Source organism: Toxorhynchites rutilus, chromosome 1 (genome assembly GCF_029784135.1).
Source record: "Toxorhynchites rutilus septentrionalis strain SRP chromosome 1, ASM2978413v1, whole genome shotgun sequence".
Lineage (NCBI taxonomy): Eukaryota > Metazoa > Arthropoda > Insecta > Diptera > Culicidae > Toxorhynchites > Toxorhynchites rutilus.
The window spans coordinates 201,922,610-201,947,607 of record NC_073744.1 but is presented as its reverse complement, the minus strand read 5'-3'; the positions used below and the strand labels follow the sequence as shown (position 1 = coordinate 201,947,607).

Sequence of the window (24,998 nt, the reverse complement as noted above, 5' to 3'; positions counted from 1 at the left end):
CAAGTCGGGGCATTTTTATATTGCAAGTAAGGTGAGTGATACGATTAATTCTAGCAAATAAAATTTAAATTTGAAGCTTTAAAGTTGGTTGCTTCGTGGAATGTCATATTAATGACCGATCGTGTATTGTGAAAAATTTAGCACAAGTATAAGTGTAAAATTCTATATGGTAGCAGTTGTGAAATGACTTGATATTAAAAACGATTTATTTCAATTTTCATAAAAACAAACCAAGGTGTGCTCCCGCTCGAGAACGGATGGTTTGGTTTAAGCTGTCGGTTTTGTTGTGTTCGTTTTCACCCAAGGACAGTTTATACATCGAGAAAGATTGGAAAAGTGATGAAATATTAGAAAAAGTGATTTCCCATATGCTCTACATATAGAATTAGGTGTTGTTAGTCCAGTTAAAATTCGCATTGGGTTGAATAAACACCCAGAAAGTAAAAATTATAAAAGAAAATTACCTTTCCATTTCAAATATGTTTTCTCTATATTAAAGAAACATGTTTTTACTGATGAGAAAAATTGATAATTGTGTTCGGTATTGGTAATTATTTTATATTACATTGGTGAGTTTTTTTTCTCTTTATTTCATCCATACATAACACAGGAGGCATCTCGTCTAGTATCACATCTGATAGTATCTTTTATCTGATACGCACTATCCAACGACTGTTTACCATCCTTCTGTCATCATCACTCGGTAAACACTGGTGGAGTGAACCAACAATACCCAACAACCAAACAAAACGGCTCTTTTCAGGGCCACCGGATCACTATCAAAGAGTTTAACGATGTAATTCTTTAAACATATCCAACATCAACAGATATCCTAACGGAATCCTACGTCAACTATGCGGTCGTGTCTCGGACACAACCCTCCTGTGACTTTTTTAAGAACAATTAATTGTGTGCATTTTGATATAAAACAGTTTTTGTACCCTTAAACAATCCCGAGATACAACGTGTTTTGTGATTGTGGATTCCAAATGAGTCAAGCTTTATTTTTTCATCTCACAGTTTTATTAATATGTTCAAATATATTCGATTTTTTTTATTCCTCAAAGAATATTTTTCTCATTCATCGAAATTACAAACATCACTTACTTAAACGCTACATTTTTTCCACAATTTTCTGATTTTTGCGTTACTCTTGTTTCGTTTTGTTTTTGTTTTATATTAATCATTATCTTTAATATAATTATTTCTTATTTCGCCCTACTATATATTATCAATAAGTTTTAATCAGTAATAAACAAACTCCTCCCGCGCAAAAACCACCCACCCGGGAGGAGAAGAATAAAAGTGTTTTCAAGGAAAAAGACGGAAAATGACGGGAAGAGAAGGACCAAAATGAGAGTTTTAATTTTTTTTTCTCTGTTTCTTATAAAGTTATGTTAATATATATATAGTGTTACGAAGAGACAAAACATCATTCAACGCAAAAAGAGACTCGCTGTGGGTTAGTTCCAGAAGGACAACCAACGATCATGAAATTCAGAGAACTTGCAAAAACGACAATTAGAAATAAACTTAATTTGTTCAATCACTAGTGTTACACGCTTTTTTACTGGTTCCCGGACAGGTTAGTTTTACTATGAATCTACATTATAATAGATGGTAATTAGTACTTACTGTCGTGTGTCTGTGTGTTTGTGTGTGTACATGGTGTTGATTGGGCAAACGGGTCCGAACGATTCAATCAGCTAAATTTAGTTGGTGTGAGAGAGCAGAGGGGTAGCCAGGATGTGTAGAATGGTTTCACCTCCCACGGAACTTCACTAGCTCTCGTTCAAAATTTTCCTTACACAATGTAACTGGATTTGGTACTATTTAAATCACTCTGTTTGGTAGTTTTCTGTGCCCTCTCTGTCAGTGTGAATGTGTATTCGGTGTCGGGGGTCACTTACCTGTTGGGGTTGCCTACTTGTAAACATTTAGTTTAATAAAAAGAGTTCATTTACCTCCCTAAATCTTCTCTGTTTTTCTGTTTAATAATAATAATTGGTTATAATCGAGGCTAGCCGTTGTTATAACTCCATGTCTTGCGCTTCATCTTCACTGAAATCGGACATACTGGACTCGCTGTCGGAACTTTCGGCAGGTTCCTGGTCACGCAGTGCCTCCTCGGTGGCGTACCGCCGGACGTAGTCCGCGACCTTCTTCTTGTAATCCTCCGGCTTGTGGAGGTACATTGCGGCAGCATCCCCATTCAGCGGATCAACCGGATTGGGGTAGGTCAACAGCTGGGGCAAGAACGACTCGAAGATGTTGGACAGATCGTACAGCGCAGTCCACGCTTGATTGATCACATCCAGGCAGACGGTGCCGGACACTTCGTCGATGTTGGGATGGTAAATCTTGTTCATGAAGCCGATGCTCGGCGACTTGAAGGGATAGTGCTCTGGCAGGTGAACGCGAACCTTCCACACGCCACCCTCGTAGGGTGTCCCTCGGGGACCGAAAAATTTCACGCAGAATTCGTTCAGTCCGCCGAGAATCGTCACCTCATGCTTGCTCTCGATCAGCTTGATCACATCGGTGTCCATCCGACGCTTGCCTGCGCTGGGGGATGACATTTTGCTGCTGGGGGTGGGGAAAGATGACAGGTGTGAGCTTTGGCACACGCTTACCCAGCACAACTAACGCCCGGTTGTCTGAAAGTGAGAAATGTGAGCAACACGATTAATCTGATGTCTTCACATTTAAAAACTTAATTGGCTCTCATATCTCTCTATATCAGGGATTCTCAAACTATTTTGGCCAGAGACCCCTTTTCCAGATTGAAGTGACACAATCGACCCCTATAGCCACTTGATGTAATCTTCTCATCAATAAATAGACATAAAATTCAGTAAATATCAGGTGTAATTAATAATTATTAATACAAATTACAAAAACAATACTCTCTACTATTATATTAGTCATTCTTATAACAAGTTGGTTCACGTAACACAACTTACGTAGTATCTTTATAGTTTCAAATATGAACTTATGTTAATTAGTAGGGGTCGATCTTTAGATCTCATTGACCCCTAGGAAACTGATATTGACCCCAAGGGGTCGATATCGACCACTTGGAGAACCCCTGCTCTATATTAATCGAATTCAATCTAGATTCCAAAGCGATTGAGCTCAAAAAATCTCTATTCGTTCCGAATTGTTTTATCAATACTCTCAATAATTCTTACTCAATAATTGTGCTTCCGGCTTGACTGTGAATTTACTTACCAGTGTCTAAAATTAAAATCAGAACATGACCAGCACTTCTATGCATGTTTCTCGTAAAGCCAAGCAAAGACCTTCTCTAAGACCCTTCCATTCCGAAGATAAGCATGCACCGAGCCTGAGGTGTGCACTTTTCAACTTCACCACTAGCAGATGAGTCATGAGTTGAAATTGTGATTGTCTAAAACAGAGTTGTAATAAAGATAGACAACATGGACAATATGGATGGCCTTAAAAAAAATCAGTGGCAATCATAACTGGTCATATGGTAATGAATATCTTGATTTTGGACAACTTATGTGCAGGGTTCCGAATCCAAGCATACTCTAAAACAGCGGTACTCAACCTTTCAGATGGGCAACAAACGCGTGTTAGGCAGGGAACATAGAAAACGCATATCCGGCTTGAAAGACGCTGAACTTTGACTTGTAATCCGGGAACAATGCTCGAATTCACGAAAATTCATTGATCACTCGTAAAAAAATCACCAATAAGTCAAGTCATTCACGATTCATTAGTCACTAGCTGACCCGGCAAACTTCGTCCCGCCCAAAATTTGTTTTTTGTTATCAATACCTTCAAACATTCACGTTTTCTTACTATGAGCAAGTTCATGGGTCCAATCGCAGAACTGTTCATTGATTGATCTTCTAATCGACCCCGTTGAATTTACCTTTACTTCGATCTTCTGCTCTTCTTATTTGATCGCTTCTACCAAATCTTATCATTATAATATCAAATTATTTTCAGACACAATTCTTGTTCAAGATTTTTCGACCACTTGCAAGTAACATGTTTCTCCGTTACATGAATTAAATATTTGATACAAAAAATATGATAGAATAAAGACAGATCGCTCCCCTCTTCTTCCATTAGAGAACGGGGAGGAGTGTCGAACCACCTTAGAAATGTTTCTTCCCCATAAACCTCCACATGCCAAATTTTGTTCCGTTTGCTTATTAGTTCTTAAATTATGCGGAAATGTATACTTCATTTGTATTGTTTGATTAATTCTCTAGTAATGCAGAAATGTGTGTTTCATTTGTATGGCAGCCGCCCCTTACAGAGGGGGGTGGAGTGTCTAACCACCGTGAAAACATTTATTGCGCCCTAGAACCTCCATATACCTAATTTGGTTTCATTTACTTGATCGAGTAATACAAACATTTGTGTTCCATTTGCATGGCAGCCCCCCCCTTAGAGAGGGGGTGAAGTGTCCAACCACCATAGAAACAGTGCACCCTAAAACCTCCACATGCCTAACTTGCTTTCATTTGCTTGATTAATTCTCGAGTAATGCAGAAATTTGTGTTTCATTTGTATGGCAGCTTCCCCTTACAGAGGGGGGAGGAGTATCTAACCACCGTTAAAACATTTATTGCACCCTAGAACCTCCACATGCCAAATTTGGTTTCATTTACTTGATTTATTCTCGAGTACTGCAGAAATTGGTGTTTCATATGTATGGCAGCTGTGCTGGTGCGAGACAGTGATTTAAATAATGATGATCACGATTTGAATTAGAATGCTTTAAAATTCCTCGATACATTCGCCTCTATGGGGGTCTCCGTAGCCACATTGGTTGCGCGTTCACTTAGTAAGCGATCGATCGTGAGTTCTCAAAACTCAGGGCCCTCATTTGACCATCTTTGTGTTGTTACAGAATAACTACGTCCACGCAACAATCATCAGCGATGGAGATCGATCCACGGTCGAAATAAGATCGATTCATCCATACAACTGCTCTGCTCTGCAAGACACATCGGGCTGCTGTTCTATAAATAACTCAACAATGATCAATCAACTGTCTCCGTTGCCCGGTGGTCTAACTGGATAATGGAAGAACAGAAAGAATACTCTTACGCCTAAATGGCTACTGTGTAAATGTACCATATGCAATGGTATAGAAGGAATACTGGAAAATGGCAACTGTGTAATGTGCTAATTATAGATGTGATAACCATGTGACATGTACACGATTAAAATTCGGCTCTGTTACAGCTAAAATGCTAATGAGCCTAAAATAAATAAATGGAATAAAAAAAAATCGCCTCTAGTCTTGAAAAAGACCAATTAAGAAAATTAAACTAAACTCTCGGTCTTGAGAAAGGCTATTTGGAAAGCCTCACTGACGTTTAGTCGCTAGCTGGATGACTGACAGCAATATAATTCTATCTATCCACGGGTTCGTGGTACAGTACTCGTTCGATAACTGGACCAGCTTTAATTGAACAGCTTTTTAACAGTGGCCAAAAGCAGCAATTCATAAACAATTGACGTCATCCTCAATTTGAAGACTTGAGATGCTATAAAAATTGACATTATTTCAGCATGACACATATTTTTCCAAAATTAAAATTATCATACATGTTGTCGCACTCATAACAAAACTTCCAGTTAATTCAATTTTACGATAAATGCGAATCAAACAAATCTTTGATGTTTCCCTCTACTTCAATTGGCCGGTCCAGTTAGCAAGCGAATGTCGATAACTGGATTTCCTTCCTCGCCCAGTTACCGAACGAACACTGTATTATGATATGCTGATGAAATCTTCGAAATTAACACATATTTTCACGAAAATGAGTTGATTTCTATCACTAAGAATCACTAGTAATATTGTAAACCGAAATTAAATCATTATTAGCAATTCAAGCGCTGATTGCTGTTTGTTTCAAAGTAAGCAATGTTGCTCAGAATACCCATAAAAAACTAGAATTATCACAGGAATGCTGGTAACAAAGACAGTTGTGGTGAAGCAAACCAGATATCAGTTTGGTAAACACCCAAACAAAGAATAACTGCGCAGCATTTCCAGACAATGATAGTAAAGCATCACCCAGCATGTGGCTACAGGCGCCGTAACAGCAATCGAACAAATTCACCACCAATCTGGGGATAGATAAACTATCTAGCATCACACAAAGTGAGTCGACACGAAGGGTGGAAACATGCAACCCCTGTGAGCAGTCCATCAGAAAACACATTTTGTCTTGTCTACTAGAAAGCTCAAGCTCAAACTCAAACAATCGTCAAACATTTACCTAACAACCAATTCAGATTAAGTAATCTTCGCCTCGCTGAAATAGACGTGAACCTGAACCTGATGGCACTTCGTGCGTTGTATCACAATCGAAACGATCCCCACACGCACAGGGCCACTCGGAACGAAAACAATTAAACATAGCAGCAGCAGTGGTCGCGCTTCGCGTCCCTCAATCAATCAACAGCAATAGAAAACAAAGATTATACCTGTATTCCTGGCCCAAGTAGGAGCGAGTATGTCTCTTTGCTGTTATTATTTTGCTCGTCTCCACACTTGACTGCTGCCACTGCTGCTGTTGTTATACTCTCTCAGCTGCTGCTGTTGCTCCTATTCCTTTTTGTTAAATGAACAGTTTGGTTTTCAACTTTAGGTCGTAACTCCTACGACTGTGTTAGTTTTGGTGCACCAGGGCTGCCCGTCCACCGTCCTGTTTCCTCCTCGCGTACGTCGTCGCGAAGTCGTCGTCGTTGTTGTTGTCCCCACAAAACACACAATAGCAATATGCTTATAGAGTTTCCCTTCTGCGCACGAAAACAACACACGCTCTACCCAGAGAGTGAGCGGCAGGGCCAATTCTGCTTCCGCACAGTGCTGCCGATCATGAAGGTGTTCCCATCTGCGGATCGAAAGAACGCAATAAATTGTAACTAATTATTGTTTTCAAAACAACCCAACTATCATCTGAGACGCTTATCGCGTCTCGCGTGTGATTTTGCTTATCTGTGGTCTGCAGTAAACAACCTTCAACTAATCCTTATCCTCTGACGATCTGATAGCACTGCTATGTTTTTCTCTTGATCAAACTTTACTTCTTTTTCATCGCTACGCAGAAACACAGCCTATCGTTCTCTCGCTCTCCCATGCTGTCGAGCCAGCTCTTTCACTCGCTCTTTGTTCGAATGAGTTACGAGAAAAATATACATGAAGGAAAAAATATGATTTTCGATAAAATGAATCGAAAAATTCGAAGCGGAAGTTCACTTGACCACCCTCAGCAAGAGCAGTTACGTTGCACTTACCAGCCACTTCCGTCGTAAATCCAAATCCTTAACCTCGCCTACTACGTTGCCACTAGCTGTCGTCAGTCGCCAGCAGCAAGATGAAAACAGCTGAAAAATTATCTCCCCCACCTCGCTCGTAACAACTCGGCTGCACACTACTGCCTGCTGTCTTCGCTACTGTCGTCTTCTTCGTCAATCAGTTCGGTTGAGAAACGCAACATAAAAAATTAAGAAAAGCAGTGGCGATTCACTGCTCTCGCGACTGCTCTTCTTTCCACTCGAATCACACACTGACGAACGAACCCTCGAAGCTCGATGGTTGTCTCTCTAGCAGCAACACACAACCAACAGCCAAAACTAAACTTTTGAGTTTATTGGGTGCTTTACACGTTTAGCAGCACCATATTACCAAAACAAGCACCGAGATGGACTGTGTGATGAAAAGCAAAAGTTTTGCACGTCCCAACGCTAGAAAGAGAGGGCGAGATGAGACTGAATCAAATAACAACACAACGCACTCACGAGAACCGTTCGAACCGTTCCGCATATGGGAAGGAACTCAGTCTCATGTTTCGCGCAAGACGGGTCTATGGTACTAGGTGAGGCCGTTTCGTCACTAAGTTGGTTAGGGGAGCGGTATATGAAAACAGTACGGAAGAAAGCAGAAGGGGAATTATTTGCTTGTAGCGTGAAAGAGACAGACTGATCACGAGCGAGCTTCGCCACTAGCGTATTGTGTATTGTTTACAAACAAAACACAGTAGACTTCCAAGATGGCTGAAGAGTCGTTTTAGCAAGTTGGCCCACCTTAGGATATACTTCTAGGCGCCTTGGGTTTCGCGGAGGGTCGCAGCTATTTTGGTTGGGGGTCACCGTGAATTACGTCACTCGAGCGTTGAATACACAGTGTGACTCAATGTACTGGAAAAAGGTAATGAAGATGGTAGGGTTTTGAGCAACATAGCATGCGCTACTATAACTATTTCTCAAATAGTGACGTCAGTCGTTGTGTTTATCTTTGATTGCCCACCGCATCCATGTGAAAATGCTATTTTCAGGAAGTAATTTATTAATTAAAAACGTACATTTTTTAGAGTTCCCGCTGAATATGGGGCTAATGTGATAGTGTGCAGTGAGTATTTGTGAAATCACGTTGAAAAAGACGGATGAAAAGTGATATTTCCATGTGCAATTTTCATTCCCTCATGTTCATACACCCAGAAAAACCCTTACGAAAAGAAGCTACCAAATCTTTGGTAATGCAAACATTGGTAGAATGTACATATTCTTTGTACGAATTACTAATCGTATGTAAAATGGATGTCAGATGCAATGCACATCAGTACCAACGATTGGTACATTTTACTATATAGTGTTCTGTATATAGTTTGACGATTGTCATTCTGGCAACCGCGAAAATAATGTATTTGTTGAAAACATTGCGCTCGAAACTTTTGGCTCCAATATTAATTCGAGAGATTACCAGAAGGATGAATCGTACTGAGATATTTCAAGCGATCCATACGGCTGGTGTTGTGTTTCCAAAACCGCTCGCTTTTTGTCGCTATAAACCCGATGAAGCTGGTTGAGGTAAATTTGGTTTTGCTTGAGACATTTTTCACACATTAGCTTAATGATCAAATTTTTGCAGATTAAATTTTCTCATCTCTCACGGAACATGACGATGCAGAGAATGATCAAACTATAAACTGCCGGACGATACGCAAACGCCCGCAAAATACGGGAAGCGGCGTTCGACGAAGACGAATTCCGCCACTGGTTCTCGCCCCAAGATGGTATCATCGATTGGCTCGTGGTGGAGGAGAGACTTTTTAAGAACCAGAGCCGCGTCGAAGTGGAAGGGATGGAATTTTGAATCTGATGGCAATTGCTTGCAAATGAGTATAAATAATTTTATTTATTGTTTATTAGCCAAAAGATGGTAATGGGAATGATAATAATTAATAATAAAAAAAAATGTATCAACAATAAATGTAGTTTATTATGAATCATTTCGACCATGTTTAGGGTGTATGTTGAATCAACGTTGAACCGATCATCTGTTAAAAAACAAACAGTCGATATGTACCTCATCGAGTGTAACTCATTTCAGCGTTGTATCCGCGTTGAAGGCATTGAGCTTCGTATTACGAAATGGGGGAGTAGGCATGACAATATGGGTTTGCAGAAGAAATGGACACACCTTTAAAATAAAAATTATGAATGAAAATTATTTTTCCCGAATCAAATTAGTACTCCATGTAAATTAAAACTACTTTTGCTTGCAAGTAGTGAAAAAATATCATACAAAAATTGTGTCCAAATATAATTGTATATTATAATGGTAAGTATTATTTATAAGTATATTTGAAAATTCATAGAAAATAGTTCAAATTAGGGTCAGAACAACGTATTTCTAGTAGGTAAATTTTTAACTGTTTTAGGGCCGACTAATCTGATAGAGAATAGTTGGCCTCAGACAAACTAATGTCGTATCCAGATGTCGACACCATTCCGCCGTCAACGCGGATAAATAGGGGAAGGATGCTAAAGGCGGATACCTTAAGTAAACGTTGATTTTCTTTGTTTATTTCACAACAAATATATATCTATTTCACCTCAAATTGATAGTCTAGGTCTCATTTTATAATAAAAATTGTCTTGGGCTTTATTTGTTTACCTTTTTGACTGAACCAGAATTTGAATGAATGTTGTAATTTGTGAAATTTGTATTTTTTAGTTTTTTGATTGAAGAAAAAGTTCAAAAAATGTAATTCTAGTGTTCAGAATCATAAAAACATGAAAACGAGAAAAAATTAATAAATTACAATTAAGTTTAGATGTCAATTTAGGGCCTTGTACTTCGTCCATTTTTATAAAAAATAATTATTTTTGCCTTTAATAAAAATACTCTCTCTATGTAGTGAATTTTTATAAGAATAGTAACACTTTTTTCTCCTCCTTATTACATTTCTATTGGATTTTTTTTGACAACTAATTTGAATCTATACGCATGACCCAGCATGTTACCTGTAGTACAAAGCATGTGGTCTTGAACAGACCTTTTTTTTTGTTCCGTGTGTAGACGTTTGTGTTTTCGTATAGGCCGTTGATCGTTGAACGTTCAGCGTTGGCTTTGAGCGTTTCCATGTCCGTTTCTGATTCCGTATCCGTTTTGCGCATGTGCTCTTTTGATAACACCATTTCGTTCTAACACGATTGTTAAGTGATATTTCGAAATAATATGTCCAAATATATACCTCTATTCTCGTATATCTGTACACCCCTCGGCATGATGTTCATTCAATAGACAAGTGTTCATCTGAATATTGTATTCATCTTGACAAACGTATGTCTTTCCTACGTCACTTTTATTTCCCTTGCGTGTCACCTTTTTTCGAGTTCTCTTACCCGTGGATTTCAACAGCAACGGATCGTATCTGTGTAACAGCTATAAAACATCGTTCAACGATCTTTCTTTCCACTCCACTATCTTCATTTTCGGTCTTTTAAGGTCGTTTACAATGAACCGGATGCCACCATCTTCGTTTTCAAAATGGCATCCGAATACGATATTTGGTTTGTGCTGTTCAAATAATTTCAATCAATACCAATATCGAGGTGTTTTTTTATCCCATCTGCTTATTTTATTAGGCACATTTAACAATTCAGCTGGAATAGAGCCGAATTTACGCGTGTACATTTTTATCTTGAGATAATTTTTGTTGTATAGTACACAGTAGCCATTTTTAGGTGTAAGAATATTCATATTGTTCGAATTTCACAAATGGACTGTTCACAGCGAAATTGTTGATATGAGGCTTCCATTGTTGTGTTATTTATAGCACCAAATACCGATGCAGCATATCGTATGTGAAGTGATCACCAACACATGATGATAGTTGCGTGGATGTAGTAGCTAGAATATAGCCCAAAGATGGTCAGTTGAGGTGAGGTCCCTGAGTATGAGCTCATTATCGTTCGCTTATGGTGCTCATACACTGATTGACCGAAGCCAAATATTTGACTCTTTTTGACAGATAAAATTTGGTCGACGTGTACTGATCAAATATATGCTACACAATACACAACAAGCAAATATTCAATTTTTGGATGCCTCGAATACTTTTTTAGTCTGTTCTTCGAACCTGTCGGTACATGGTTAGGTTACTTGAATATTTCAGTCGATTTTATCCATGTTCGGTGTTTGACATTGTTTAACACTGTTGAATATTTAAGAGTGGCAAACAAAATAGTGTTTGTACAAATATCAAATCAAACTTTATCTGTCAAAATATATCAAATATTTGACCTCCGGGCAAACAGTGTACGGCCACCTTTAGTAGCGGACACGCAACCAAGTAGGCTACGAAGACCTCCTAACATTAATTTGGTTATCCAGAGCCAGTACCAGCAAACCAGAACTCAAAACAAGATCTTATTCGATTTCCGCTAGTCACTTATTTTCATGTTGAAGACCACCGTTTTTGAAAGCATCGAAAAAAGAGCCTTCCTATTTGGTCTTTGTTTTCCCCTTATTTAACAAGACTTTTATATGTTGAACGGCTGTTGTAATTTGGGGGGGGGGGGGGGTCAGATCAGAGTCACCTTCTTCAACTAATAATAAAAATGATGTGAGTAAAATACTAATACAGTAGAACCCCGATTATCCGCGGAATAGTTCGCACCGCGGATCATCCGTTCGCGGATAATCGAGGTTCCACTGTAGTTAGCACGAACTTCACGTGTTATATTTACTCCCATGGCTGGAAATCATGTCTACCAAGCAAATAAATCAGCTGAAACAGCATTTCATATATCAATTTCAAAAACAGCAGTCTTTTGACGCTAAATAAATCTCACTTACAACTTTTCTTGATATTGAGGGAGCATTTGAAAATGCATCATTGAGTTCTATAAATAAAGCTATGAAAAAATGCGGTTTTGACATGTGCATCTCTCAACCAATACTATGCTAACCAACCGACTAGTAACAGCTAAATTGGAAGAAATTATACTAACTGCGACACCAACAAAAGGTTGCTCTCGAAGAGGAATTCTGTCTCCTTTGATGTGATCTCGATGACCTAGGACGTCCGAACGTCCTGGATTTGCGTTGAAAGCCTTCATGACGATCTGGTGTAATTCAAGGTTCGCTGTAGCAAGTGCAATTGAAAAAAACGACTCATAAAAATGGTGTAAATCGCGTTGACGGTATACACGGTTCGACTTCTAATTAGTGAGGCAAATATGATAAAGGTTTTTCATGTGGAAATATTATATAATAATATATAACAAATTTTTAATATGAAAATTATGAATGAATTTTTTTTTCTGTATTAAATATGTAATTTATATGATAGATTAAGATTAAGCCTCTCGCGTACAACGTCGAACGACACTCGTGTCGGTTAGACTATGCCAGGACGTACAACATCGAACCTTACTCGTAGTGTATTGATATGAAAAGATTGCATAGCTTCAGGCGCATGGTGTCTGTGAGAAAGCAAAATAAGGCTTAAAACTTGTCTCATTCACCGGCACAACTTAGGTACGCACGGACAGCATAGTAGGGGAACGACTCGCAGTGTCCGTGTTTGTCCATGCTGTTTGAAAATCAACAATATGACAAGGAGTTGTTTGGAAATTCTGAAAAAAAAAATGAACGAAAATTGTGTCTGATAAATATTTTATATTATAATGAAGAGTTTCAGTGTAAATATCGGAAAATTTATTGACGAATGAATTATTGTAAACATTTTCATTCAAATTTTAACATTTAAATAAAGATTGGTACATTGGGACATAAATTAAAGTTTACTTCCAGGGTTGTATCGGATAATGACTAAACAAATAACCCCTAATGATAATCGAGATAAGCGTTAAAACCCATATGGTACACCTTAATTCATTCGCAGAGCTTTAGAAATATTATCTAGATTATTGGATAAATGCAACGATAGCGTTTCATTCGTTGGTTTGGCTGAAGAGCACTCACGTAGCGGCGATCCTTTTTGAAATTTACAGACTCCTAGCTCACGCATTTCACTCCCACTTGAGCAAATCGATATGTTGGTTGATAAGATAGCGATAGGTTTGATAAGTACTTGAAACCATGTTAAAACAAACCATTGTTCACGGCTTACATTCAGTAGACGAGTCCCAATCAGGAATAATCATGTGCTCCTCAGTTGTGATGCTAGTCATTACGCTGCTCTGCTTTGTTTCAACCGCGTGGGCCGACGAATCTCGGATCGTCGGCGGAGCGAATGCCACCGGCAACGTTTGTCCACACACGGTCGCCATTCGATTGGTTGGAAAGGATTTCCACTGTAACGGTGCCCTCGTTTCCAACCAAGATGTTCTGACAGCAGCCCAGTGTGTGTACAGTGGAAACGTCGTCCGAAACGCTTCGGAGTTCCAGGTAGTGCTGGGGACCATCGTAAACTCAAACAATGTTACGGGCTCAACAGTTCGCACAGTGCGTAACGTTTGGCCCCACTCTTCGTTCAAACCCAACACTCTGGGCAATGATATCGCTGTGCTGCGTCTGAACTCAACGGTACAAAGTTCGTCAGTGCTCGCTCCAGTGCGACTTGGATCAGCGAGTCCGGCAGTGAATCAGACCTGTTCCGTGTGCGGTTGGGGCTCGAATGTACTGAATGGCAAACCGGCGACGACGCTCCAACGGATAGACTTCCGTATGCAAGCGAAAAATTCATCACATTGCGTCCGTACGGGTGGAGGTGTCTCGCTTAAAGCCGATATGATTTGCGCGGGTGATTTGCAGGCAGGTCGTGGAGCTTGTACGGGAGATCTGGGCGCACCTATGGTTTGCGGATCGTTCCTTCAGGGGGTGCTCTCAATCGTGGGCGGTTGTGGTCGGCTGAATGAAACGTCAATCTTCACAGACACAGCGGCACATTTGCAGTGGATTAACAATCGAACCCAAGCCGATGGGAGCAATCCGGGAGGAAACAACTCTGGTGGAGGTACGCCTGGTGGTAACACTCCAGGAGGTAATAATCCTGGGGCCGCAGCCAATGCAGTTATACAGTTTGGGATAATTATGGTATCGTTGATGTGTTCTCTTGCGTTGAGATAATAAAAATAAATAAACTACAACTGCTATCTGTTATCAGTCTGAGCAAGATAACACTGAGTATATATTTTGTGCACTTGGTGCTCACTAAAATGCCACAAAATGCTTGTGCCACATTTGTGTGGAAGGAACTCGCCGAAATGAGACTAACTTTCATCCTTTCACTAGTTGGCCTTCTTTCGCTCAATCATAGTTTAGACCATTTAGATCCAATCACTTCAAGATTGTCGCGCATTACTGCGGGCAGCAATGCTGCACAGAGTGATTTTCCGTACATTGTTTCGATTCGGCTAGTGACGCGTGAACTCGTTGGCGGCTTTGGGGAGGGTTTCTTCTGTACCGGAGTTTTGGTTTCGCCAAGAGATGTGCTCACTAGTGCCAGCTGTGTGTTGAACGGCAGTGGACTGAGATTTCCCGAGGAGTTGCGTCTTGTATTGGGGATTACATCCAGAACGAACAGTAGCGGGGCTATCGTGGTGGAACCAAAGCAATTTTGGGTTCATTACAAAGCGAGTCTTGCCTTCTTGAGGCTGAAACAAGAATTGGTAAATGTTCGAACGCAGGGTGTCGACTACCTTGAAAATCCTTGAAAATCAGGGAATATCAGGGAATTCAAATATGGTCAGGGAAAATCAGGGAAAATCAGGGAATTTTACCACAATCAGGGAAAAATGAAATTCGTTGGATATAAAATATAAAAGTTTTTAGCCTTCCAGGTTTTATGTGTACATTTACTTCAGTGTATGTTGTTTGTTTTTGTCTGTGAAAATGGCGCGAAAGTAGAAGTCTTTTACTTTCGTGCAGTTTTTGCCAACTCCGTGTTAAGCCGTTATTTATCAGATACCATCATCTCGAGCACCAGTTTGACAATTGTTGAATGCAACTGACAGCTGATATATTTGCGCTTTCCGAGCACAGCCAGTAAGATAGGCGATGTCACGGGGCTGTTTTTTCGACCATTTGAAAGATGTGTTTGCGTAAGAAGAAATAGAACTGCAAGAATTTAAGTTTGAATTTCGTTCAACGGAAGCGACTGTTGGTGCTCGTAGGCAGAAACAGAACTGCAAAAATTTAAGTTTGAATTTCATTTAATGGAAGTGATTGTTGATGCTCGCTTTGTGTTAAAGTTGAGGTGGGTGAGCCAATTTTATAATCGGTGAATACAGTAAAATAATTTATTCATTATTTTAGCAGAGAGGTACGATAAAATCATAAGGTTGTCTGGCATTCTTCCCCGACTATCAACTGAAGCGAAGGTGTAGTGTACTGACAATTTACAGTGACCTTTTTTACTGATAATTATTATCTTTATCATAGGAAATCCAGTAGAACTTAGTTCGAAATGGCAAGCAAAACCACGTTCCAAGGCGTTTGGTTGCATGACCCGGAGTTTTCATCATGGTTGAAACGAATTGACACTAAGCTAGGATGCGCATACTGTTCTGTATGTTCCTGTGAAATAGTTCTCAGCAACATGGGCAAACAGGCTCTCAAAAGTCATATGAAATCAAAGAAGCATAGTCAACGAACCACAGCCGGAAATATTTTCAAATATCTAATGAGTGATTCACACCAAACGTTCGAACCAGGCACTTCCAAGAATATCGGATTCAGTTGTGCTAGAAATGATCATCCACCTGTGGAATCAGTACCTACTGTTGCGATTCCTTCAGTTTCCTCTGCGAGCATTCTACCTCCTTCGAAAACTATCGATAAATTCATGCTGAAAAACGATACCATCAAAGCTGAGATCCTGTGGTGTTTGGAAACAGTTATGTGTCACAAATCACTCCGCACAGCTGAAAAGGACATGGTAGTATTGAGAACAATGTTTCATGATAGCCAGATTGCTGAGAAGGTTCAACTAGGCCGTGATAAAATGAGCTACATGATGCTGTTTGGCATTGCCCCCTATTATAAATCTGAGCTCGATAAAACTCTGCATAATACAAACTGCATTGTCGTTGGTTTTGACGAGTCCTTAAATAAGACTACAAAAAAGCAGCAAATGGATCTAAATGTCAGATTTTGGGATGAAGAAAAGAAGGAGGTGGTAACTCGTTACATGACCTCAATGTTCTTGGGACGATCTCGAGCAACAGATTTACATGCAGCTTTTAAAGAAGGCCTGGGAAATATCCCTTTAAACAAGCTTCTTCAGGTGTCGATGGATGGTCCCAACGTGAATTGGTCATTTTTACGCGAGCTGAAAATGGACTTTGAACATGGAGAAGAAAGGCTCTTGGATTTAGGTAGCTGCGGATTGCATATTTTGCACGGTGCATTCAAGGAAGGTGTTCGCTGCTCTGGATGGAATGTTACGAAGTACCTGCGAGGCATCTATCACATCTTCAAAGATGTTCCAGCACGACGCGCTTTATTCACATCGTATTCGGGAAGTGCTGTGTATCCACTGAAGTTTTGCGCTCACAGATGGTTGGAAAACATTAACGTAGCACAAAGAGCTGTGGAGATTACTCCTCATATAAGGAAGTTCGTTGAGGGTGTTCAGAATGACAAAATTGAACCAAAATCAGATTCGTACGTCGATGTAGTTGAGTGTCTAAAAGATCCTCTACTGTTGGCTAAGTTGACCTTTTTCAAATCCGTTGCCGCTGAAGTAGAACCATTTTTGCGCGAGTTCCAAACGGATAATCCCATGGTGCCATTTTTGTATAACAATTTGAGTCAAATGGCTAGAAGTATATTGGGAAGATTCATGCAGATCGATCAGCTAAAGAACATCACTCAGGTATATTTAATCTCTTGTGGATAATTCATTCTATCAAATGATTGATCCAATAGCAATTTTATTGCTATTTGAATAAAATTTACTGTTTTCATTTCTTTCAGGTAACAATAGAAGAGATCAATGAAGCCAAGAATCATTTACCAATGAAAGAGATTGTATTGGGTTTTGAAACAAGAAAAGTTTTAAAAAACTCGTCAAAATTGACCCAAAAACAAATTCTGCAATTTCGTCTGGAATGCAAAGGATTTTTGAAAGCACTGATTCTAAAGCTTATGAAGCGATCGCCATTGACGTATCCTGTGACGAAAGCCGCATCCTCTCTTGACCCTTCAGTCATTGATTCCGATCAAAAATTGGCTGGAAAACGATTCGAAAAGCTTTTAACTATATTGATGGATTTTGGTCGTATCAGTGGAGCTTCAGCAGACTTGGCACTGAAACAATATTTAAAATTAGTTGGTAGCAACAAAAGCAACAAGTTTGCCTACTATGATCGGAAAAATGAACGACTGGACCATTTCTGGAAGGGATTGCTATCGGGGGATGAGTTTATGGAACTTTTTACCATCGTAAAAATGATCTGCTGTCTCTCGCATGGAAACGCCAACCTTGAGAGGGGCTTTTCCATTAACGCTGAATGTCTTTTTGAAAACATGCGTGAGGAATCGGTTGTTGCTAAGCGACAAATTTATGACGCTGTATTTCACGCTGGAGAGATAGCATCAATACAAATTTCGAACCAGCTAATTCAACGAGTTCGAAATTCTCACTCCCTTTATATAGAAGACAAGGAACGCCGTAAGAAAGAAGATCTTGCGTCAAATGCGTCAAAGATGATGAAACGTCAACGAGAAGCAGAAGCGAAATCTTTAGAGATCAAACGGAGTAAAATTTTGGAAAACGCACAGAAGGAAGCCGAAAGTTTGCAAGAAAAAATCGCTTTGTTGAAATCAACTGTTTTGTAAAACTCATCCGAATCAAAATAAATAAAATTTTCTGCTGTATTAGTATTTAAGCATCTTTCATGAACTGCATGAATAAATCATGTTCTATCTTTTACGCCGTTTCTCAGTCTTTGTATAATTCAAACAAAAAAATACAAAAAACTCATTTATTGGATTATATTCGCTCATAAATTTACTTGTTCTAGCCTTCATAGATACTTACTAGCTGTTAAAAAACAGAACTAAAATAAAAATTTTGATCACTAGTCTATATCTGGAATTTTTCTGGAAAAGTACTGGAAAATCAGGGAATATCAGGGAATTTTTTTTCGGAATTTGAGTCGACACCCTGGAACGGTGGTATTGAACAATCTGGATCAGCAGTCGGGTAAAATGTGTCTGATTGCTGGGTGGGGAGCGAACAGTAGCAACTCCGATTCCCTGGAATGGCTGCAGAAGCTGGACGTGAGGATTCATACCGAAAGTTATTCGAATGGATTGATTTGCGCGGAGCCTAAGAATGAGAGCGCTGGAGTTTGTTTTAGAGATCTTGGAGTACCGCTGCTATGTGATGGTTCATTGGTTGGTGTTTTAGTAAATGAGCCAAAACAGTGTGGAGGGCAAATATCCGAATTCGCTAGCGTGAGGATCTACTACGAGTGGATTGAATCTCAAATTGCACGAGCGAGTGCCGTGAAATCATACAAGTGTATTGATATTGTTATCATCGTTATAATAATATTTACACATCACTTGAATTCTCATGTAAAATAATATTTAAATGTTGTTTTTTATTTCTTCACAATTTTGTAATTTTTCTGACTTTTGTGGCACCTTTTGTATCATGCATTTCCCTTGCAATATCATTCGCTGTATCACAGTCCTGTTGTTTTGTTTCTTTGTAATCCTCTTCACTCAGATCAGGCTGGAGTCTTTTTAATGCAACAGAGGACGTTGCAGTTACCTTAGGAATTCTAAAAATCACATTAAATTAGCGTTTCAGTATCTTCCAACGAATAAATATTATTCACCTCTGTTTTGCATACAATGCTTCTATTCCCTTGATTCGGCCACCGGGACTTTTTTTGGTCGGGGAAGAAGTAAATGAAATGCTCTTGCTTGTGGTGGATAATTTAGATGGACTACTCGTCTCGGCGGGAGGCTCCCTATGCTTGATTTTCAGCAGCTTCATTAGATTCCCTCGGCGGTCTTTGTTTCTAATCAGCTCGTGTACTTTCATTCCTTCGTCGGGAGCATACAACGAGAAGTTGTCGGCAAACCTTTGTTCATCGAACCTCGGTGTCGCAACGAGACCTATAGATGTTCGAGCATTGAAAAGCTGTTCCTACGTTTCTACGGATATATCGTTTTGTCTCAAATTTCGAACACTTAAGCTTTGTCGATCAATAAATAGTGTCTCATTACTCAAAATGGTACTGTTTCGCGGGATTAATTTGATTTTTGAAAGCAATAGAGTCTTCTCTCTACTAAAACACAATGAAATTGATTTGATAATCCCTTCTATGGCAGAAACAATAGTTCAAATTAGATTTGACTCAAATTCCTATTACCATTTTTGTCACTGACTCTGACTTCTGAACAGTACAAATACACAGGAATATTGTGGCAGGGATGGTCTTATCAACAGAATCTGCGGGAATCAACGAATGACTTTTATTGTACCTCACTCTCCGTCTAGATCAACCAGAAGGGCTAATCTCAAATGCCCTCGATCCCTGATCTAAGCCGTGGGGATCATTGGGGATGGGCTCTCAAGACCTCTTTTCTCTGGCTAGCTCGAGCTTGAAACGCGGAGACTCAAGGCCGGCTTATCTCACATTCGTGTACAAATCAAGGGATCATTGAATAATTAAATACACACTAGATTTTCCCTTTTTCACTATCAGATCGATCTTCTAAATGTCGACACAAGATCACCCAATCCTTCTGCAGTTCGAAACCAATGGACGGAACTTCCGCTTCCTGATATGTTTGTCCATGTTCGCTAGGTACTTTTTCACTGTTTGGCCGACTTCCAGGGCAAGCGCACGCAGCGATGTAGCCACTTTTCCCTCGATCTTCCTCTTCAGCATCCTTTGGAACTTCTCCCCGCTCAGAGTCGTCGGCCGTCCGGAACCGGGTTTTCTTTTGATGCTGATTGTTGTCCCAGCTTCACTGTTTTCGCCATCACGGTTAGAGTTCGACTGATAGAGCAGTCATTTTGTTTTTCTGCTGATTCATGGGTTACTATGATTGATGCTGCATGGTTAGTTTCGTCAGTGCATGTGAAAGTAAACACATAAAAAATCGGCAAATTTTATCCATTTTTCAAAATGCAAATGCAAATAATTCTTCGGAATTTGAATCATCCAGCGAAGCATGATTCATATTACGAACACTAATACTAACCTTAATGAAGATTGCTTACTCAAAGATCAATTGTTAAACCATTTATTGTAGATTCTTACCTATTCTAGCGCTTAACTTGAAAACATCAAACCAAAAAGTGAAAATAACTACAAAATCTGAAAAACTAACGAAGCTTGTTTTTAACGGAATCTGTCAACAAAAACATTTTACTACTAGTTGTATCGATACCTGTAAATTATGTTATACGAAAGTGTATATCGCAAAAATCGTCGGGGTTTTCATTATTCAACCATTTATAACAATAAAGTTCAGTAAATTTACATTTACAAACAAAGTGTTCGAAATTTGAGACTGTTCAGAATATGAGTCAAAACGGGTACATACTTCTCCGCAAGACAGCCCCCTCAACCTTGTACTGCTCGATTTCGATGTCTTTTTTAACAAGTAGCTCTTTAAGGGCACAATTTTCTTCGTAAAAAAGCAGCATAGCACGCCAAACCGGGACAATCACGCATTCGGAAAGCTGGGAGGATTCAAATCATGTAGTCTTTTTAAAATGAAATGAGCTATGGAATTGGCGATCTAACGTACAAATCTACACCTAGGCGGCGCTGCGGTGAAAGTGATGATGGTTTTAAATTTTGCCATGTGAGCTTATGGAAGGTTTGTAGTTCTTTCCATAAATCACAATGTTATAATCATAAAAGATTATTTGATTTGTAAGAAATTTAATTCTGCGCAATTTTATATATATCATGTTATTTATTTACCTCTTTCAGTAGTGAAAACTCTAAAAATGTTGACAATGGTTGAATTAAAGAATGAAATTCGAGAGCACAATCAAACACATGTAGAAAAATGTAAGATTCCTGCATGTGAGAACTACCTTGGAAAGCCCGGAAGTAAAATATACGTGATTTGTTTTGGAGTTTTAGGTTAGATTAGCATCATTTTTTTAGTTCAAAAACAAAATCCAGATGTCTCACCGATCGTTTACGTTTTGCGTTAGATCGCCAATATCAGAATTGTTATTTTTGTTCTTAAGCGCACCTCCTCTGTTGTGGCAAGTTTAAGCTGCATTGTAAAAGTGACAGGGTAGCCCGAAACGTAATACTTCAACTTGAGGCGTACTTCGCCATTCCCATTTCCACCGTCCTGTAAACTATAGTCGTCCGCTTTTCGAGCGAGTATCGTTTCATAAACTATTTGCGATGTATACTTTATAATGGAATCCGTTTTCTATGGGAATATATCAAGTAATCTGAATTGTGCAGGTTTCTGGTAACCCTAACTATGACCTAATTATTTAGTGGCTCATTAAATCAAAAAAGCTACACGTGAGTACCATTAGTCACTCACAGGACCGGGTGAGTGTCTCTCTGTTTACCTTTTCACGATCAACCAAGTTTTCCACGGGAATAACTTCACACCACAAATGTACCAAATCGAACATGCTGCATTTCACCACAGGATTGGAATCGCCGGGGTTGCCAATGGGTGTTTTCCGAACGTCCAACATGTAGTGTTTGTCGTTAATCTTTAAAATCTCTTGCATTTTTGGAATCAAACAATATTTTAAAGTGAGCGAGAAACGAAAATAACTTTACACGAAAACAGCAAGATTATTCTGCCATCGGGGATGTGAGTTTTGGATAAACCCCTGTGGTGGTTTTTGGTAGTACAATTTGAGGTTTGAGAAAAGTATTGGTATTCATTGAAAGTAAAAGTGAATAGTTTATTTTTTTTTGTTTTTAGATTAGATATCATTGACAATATTTCATCAATACACCCAAGTTCCAAGCACCAATTCTTACTCAATCCTGCCCCACCAGGTTCAATGATCCCTCTCGCTGGTCTCTTCTTTTTCTTGTCACACCCGCATTCCATGCGGGCAGCTGATCCTACCCTTTCTATCTAAATGTGCTATAGAATATGGTAGGTATATATATTTGGATGGGGAAAAAGTAATCAATTATTTTTGGTTGAAATTAAAAATTTTTCAACCTCTTGCCCTACGATTCAATTTCCAATAGCGCGACCCAAACACGAGCACTTCAAGTCGTTCTGCTACGCTGTTGGGCATGGAACATGGGCACCCAATGATGTTGAAATACATGTTGTGAGCTAGTTGCGTTGTATAGTTTAAAAATGAAAACGAACAATTCATAGGCACGTAAAATGTTATCAAATTAATAACAATTCTCTTTTAAGCTAATTGAAATCTTTAGAAAAATCAACGGAAAATGAATAAGTTTTGTTGTATGGTATCGTTCGAAGCAGTCTCACAAACATCATACGCCTGAAGCTATGTATCTATCTCACATCGATACACCACGAGTGAGGTTTGATGTTGTACGTTCTGGCACATTCTAATCGTCACAGGTGTTGTTCAACATTGTACGTGAAAGTGTTAATATGCTTCAGATTGTCCGATTTGGGTCAAGTGGATTTTTACAATCTTCTCTTGATCACAATTTCTTATCACCAAGGAAGTTTTGAAATGCGAGAAAAAGGTAATAATTGTTCGGTACCAGGTCCGAATCTATGGTGGATGAATTGAGACATGCCAATTAAGCTCCCGGAGTTGTGTGGCCTTGCGTTGTACTGATGGTACACAACACCTCTTATATTGGCATATTCTGGACGGTTCTGGTCAATCGCTAGCTGCAAATGGTCCATTTGTTGACAGTAGAGATCTGAATTTAGAAAAAAGAAATGAAAAAAATTAAAATTTAAAAAATTATTTAAAAATTAGAAAATGTAAACAAAATAAAAAAAAAACTTACAGTATCGGCACCATAAACGCCATTCACAATTTCAGCGGTCTGGCTTGCATTTTCACCTTTATAAAAGAAAAAGTGTAAAATGTGCCGAATTTTCTCTTTGTTGATTTACCTTTAACTCACAAGTGAATGGAACAAACAAAAACCAGCGAAAAAATTTTTAAGAGTGAAATGTCACCTTTAAAACGAGGCTAAACTTGAAATAGTATGATCAATATTACGTGAGATATTGATTACTAAAGAACCGAGAACTAAAGCTACCGAGAACATAATAGATTACTTTTTCTCCAACCTAATGTACATCGATTAATTTTCAACATTTGTTATATTGAGATGAGTCTTTAAAAAACTAAAGAACGAGAACTAAAGCTACCGAGAACATAATAGATTACTTTTTCTCCAACCTAATGTACATCGATTAATTTTCAACATTTGTTATATTGAGATGAGTCTTTAAAAATACAAGTCAATAATATTTCTGAGACTTTTTTCAGGTTGTCTACAGAATGTACAACCGTGGACAGTTTTGATTCAAACGACACTGGGATAATTTACAGAAGAAGGAACAACTTTTCTCCACTCGAAACTTTGGTGGCAGTGCGGAATATTCCAAATTGCGCTTTTATAGCAGATTTTCACCCATGTGTCGGAAGCCGATTGGGTTGGAAATTCGTTTGGATCACGTGATTCGATCGAAATCAACTTTTGCATTCTGTAATCAAATCCGATTCAAATCTTCATTTGCACAACTCTATTGGATTTTATTCGGACGGATTTCAAGAAAAATTTAGATCCGTTAGAGTGATTCTGACTCGATCGGATTCTAGAATACAGGTATTTGTAGTATTTCTAATGTGCCCTGGTTGTCCTGCTCAGACCTTTGTAGGGATATGATGTGGGCCATCATCGTTATCAAGATGATTCTGATAAAGCGATTGAAGTTCTCCCCGAGTAAAAACCGATAAATTATAGTGTTGCATCTAGTTCTAAAGGTACAACAGTTTTTGAGAGCTTTGTATAATCCCGTATGCATTTTCTCGCTGACGAAACTGTGGTTTATTGTCAGATCTAATGGACTTAGGGACCCCAAACTGCAAAACGTTATATATACAATCTACACAATTTGTTCCATAACTATGGCTACTGTGAATCTGTTAAGGTAATCCACTAAATGGAAGAGCCCAACCGCGGTTTCTCACAGGTTCTGGTGGAACTCTTTCCTTGGTATTCATTGATAACGCGTTTAAATCATTCCTATCAAAATCAAAATAAAAAAAATCAATCAGCTGTTCGAAAACTGGAACAAATTATTTGTTTAGTTTCTTAGCTAAAACTTACTGTCAGTTTCATTCAATTTTGTAGAACTTTATTGGACAAAAAATTCGGTTCAAAGCAACTATGTGCAGAAACTACATAACCTAACAAAAAACAGAACGTAATAAAATGCAAAAATTTGTAAACTTTTCTACTGTGTTACTTTGATAAAAGAACACACATTGTGATACAAAAAAAATCTTAAATTGTACATCCTACAAGATGAAAAATGTAGGTTTTGGACAATATTTTTGTTTGGTGATTTTTTGAATTTTTGTCATTTCCTGGAAAACTGAAGAACAGAAAAATGATTCTTGTAGATTGGAGCTTCTGTAACGCCAATAACCAGAATTACACCAATGGTTTTCGATAAAAAAAATAATGGTCGTTGATGGGTTAATCGGTATCTCAGAATAACTTCTTGAATTTTCGGATACCAACCAGCAATAGCAGATCTA

General features: G+C 38.8%; 6 protein-coding genes across 8 annotated transcripts in view; 3 read left to right on the top strand and 3 right to left on the bottom strand.

Moving 5' to 3' along the window:
- Positions 1 to 570: 570 nt before the first annotated feature.
- On the bottom strand, positions 571 to 7,730 carry LOC129762385 (ubiquitin-conjugating enzyme E2 H). The gene is made up of 3 exons (XM_055760611.1): positions 7,294 to 7,730; positions 6,481 to 6,890; positions 571 to 2,657 (listed from the first exon to the last, which is right to left on the bottom strand). Exon 3 carries the CDS (start codon positions 2,577 to 2,579, stop codon positions 2,031 to 2,033), a length of 549 nt encoding a protein of 182 aa, XP_055616586.1. The 5' UTR covers positions 2,580 to 2,657; positions 6,481 to 6,890; positions 7,294 to 7,730; the 3' UTR covers positions 571 to 2,030.
- Positions 7,731 to 13,422: 5,692 nt separating this feature from the next.
- Positions 13,423 to 14,431, top strand: LOC129763358 (trypsin alpha-3-like). The gene has a single exon (XM_055762334.1). It carries the CDS (start codon positions 13,454 to 13,456, stop codon positions 14,378 to 14,380), a length of 927 nt encoding a protein of 308 aa, XP_055618309.1. The 5' UTR covers positions 13,423 to 13,453; the 3' UTR covers positions 14,381 to 14,431.
- A 38-nt stretch (positions 14,432 to 14,469) lies between these two features.
- On the top strand, positions 14,470 to 18,847 carry LOC129761703 (myeloblastin-like). The gene is made up of 2 exons (XM_055759442.1): positions 14,470 to 14,932; positions 18,426 to 18,847. Exons 1-2 carry the CDS (start codon positions 14,470 to 14,472, stop codon positions 18,845 to 18,847), a joined length of 885 nt encoding a protein of 294 aa, XP_055615417.1.
- Positions 14,977 to 18,417, top strand: LOC129763307 (uncharacterized). 2 transcript variants are annotated; one of them, XM_055762253.1, is made up of 3 exons: positions 14,977 to 15,633; positions 15,695 to 17,129; positions 17,231 to 18,417. In XM_055762253.1, the coding sequence occupies exons 2-3, from the start codon at positions 15,720 to 15,722 to the stop codon at positions 18,092 to 18,094; spliced, it is 2,274 nt and encodes a 757-aa protein (XP_055618228.1). In that variant the 5' UTR covers positions 14,977 to 15,633; positions 15,695 to 15,719; the 3' UTR covers positions 18,095 to 18,417. The 2 variants fall into 2 exon arrangements, with proteins under 2 accessions (XP_055618228.1, XP_055618220.1); XM_055762245.1 differs by having other exon boundaries at positions 14,977 to 17,129.
- On the bottom strand, positions 18,787 to 22,121 carry LOC129763343 (uncharacterized). 2 transcript variants are annotated; one of them, XM_055762315.1, is made up of 5 exons: positions 21,831 to 22,119; positions 21,494 to 21,682; positions 20,828 to 20,966; positions 19,105 to 19,387; positions 18,791 to 19,047 (listed from the first exon to the last, which is right to left on the bottom strand). In XM_055762315.1, the coding sequence occupies exons 1-5, from the start codon at positions 21,996 to 21,998 to the stop codon at positions 18,873 to 18,875; spliced, it is 954 nt and encodes a 317-aa protein (XP_055618290.1). In that variant the 5' UTR covers positions 21,999 to 22,119; the 3' UTR covers positions 18,791 to 18,872. The 2 variants fall into 2 exon arrangements, with proteins under 2 accessions (XP_055618296.1, XP_055618290.1); XM_055762321.1 differs by lacking the exon at positions 21,494 to 21,682 and having other exon boundaries at positions 18,787 to 19,047; positions 21,831 to 22,121.
- A 118-nt stretch (positions 22,122 to 22,239) lies between these two features.
- LOC129763320 (synaptic vesicle glycoprotein 2C) overlaps positions 22,240 to 24,998 on the bottom strand; it is a 53,965-nt gene continuing 51,206 nt past the window's right edge. Inside the window, exon 7 of the mRNA XM_055762284.1 lies at positions 22,240 to 23,139. Within this exon, the coding sequence (XP_055618259.1) occupies positions 23,097 to 23,139 (43 nt within the window). The 3' untranslated portion in view covers positions 22,240 to 23,096. The remainder of the gene's footprint in view (positions 23,140 to 24,998) is intronic.

Coding starts and splice junctions, on each gene's coding strand:
- LOC129761703 (XM_055759442.1), top strand. CDS start 14,470: ATGCCACAAAATGCTTGTGCCACATTTGTGTGGAAGGAACTCGCCGAA. Junction 14,933..18,425: donor ACAAGAATTGGTAAATGTTC/GAACGCAGGGTG, acceptor GTCGACACCCTG/GAACGGTGGTATTGAACAAT.
- LOC129763343 (XM_055762315.1), bottom strand. CDS start 21,998: ATGCAAGAGATTTTAAAGATTAACGACAAACACTACATGTTGGACGTT. Junction 20,967..21,493: donor AACTTGCCACAACAGAGGAG/GTGCGCTTAAGA, acceptor GAATCCTCCCAG/CTTTCCGAATGCGTGATTGT. Junction 19,048..19,104: donor GCATTGTATGCAAAACAGAG/GTGAATAATATT, acceptor TGTGATTTTTAG/AATTCCTAAGGTAACTGCAA.
- LOC129762385 (XM_055760611.1), bottom strand. CDS start 2,579: ATGTCATCCCCCAGCGCAGGCAAGCGTCGGATGGACACCGATGTGATC.
- LOC129763358 (XM_055762334.1), top strand. CDS start 13,454: ATGTGCTCCTCAGTTGTGATGCTAGTCATTACGCTGCTCTGCTTTGTT.
- LOC129763307 (XM_055762253.1), top strand. CDS start 15,720: ATGGCAAGCAAAACCACGTTCCAAGGCGTTTGGTTGCATGACCCGGAG. Junction 17,130..17,230: donor AGCTAAAGAACATCACTCAG/GTATATTTAATC, acceptor CATTTCTTTCAG/GTAACAATAGAAGAGATCAA.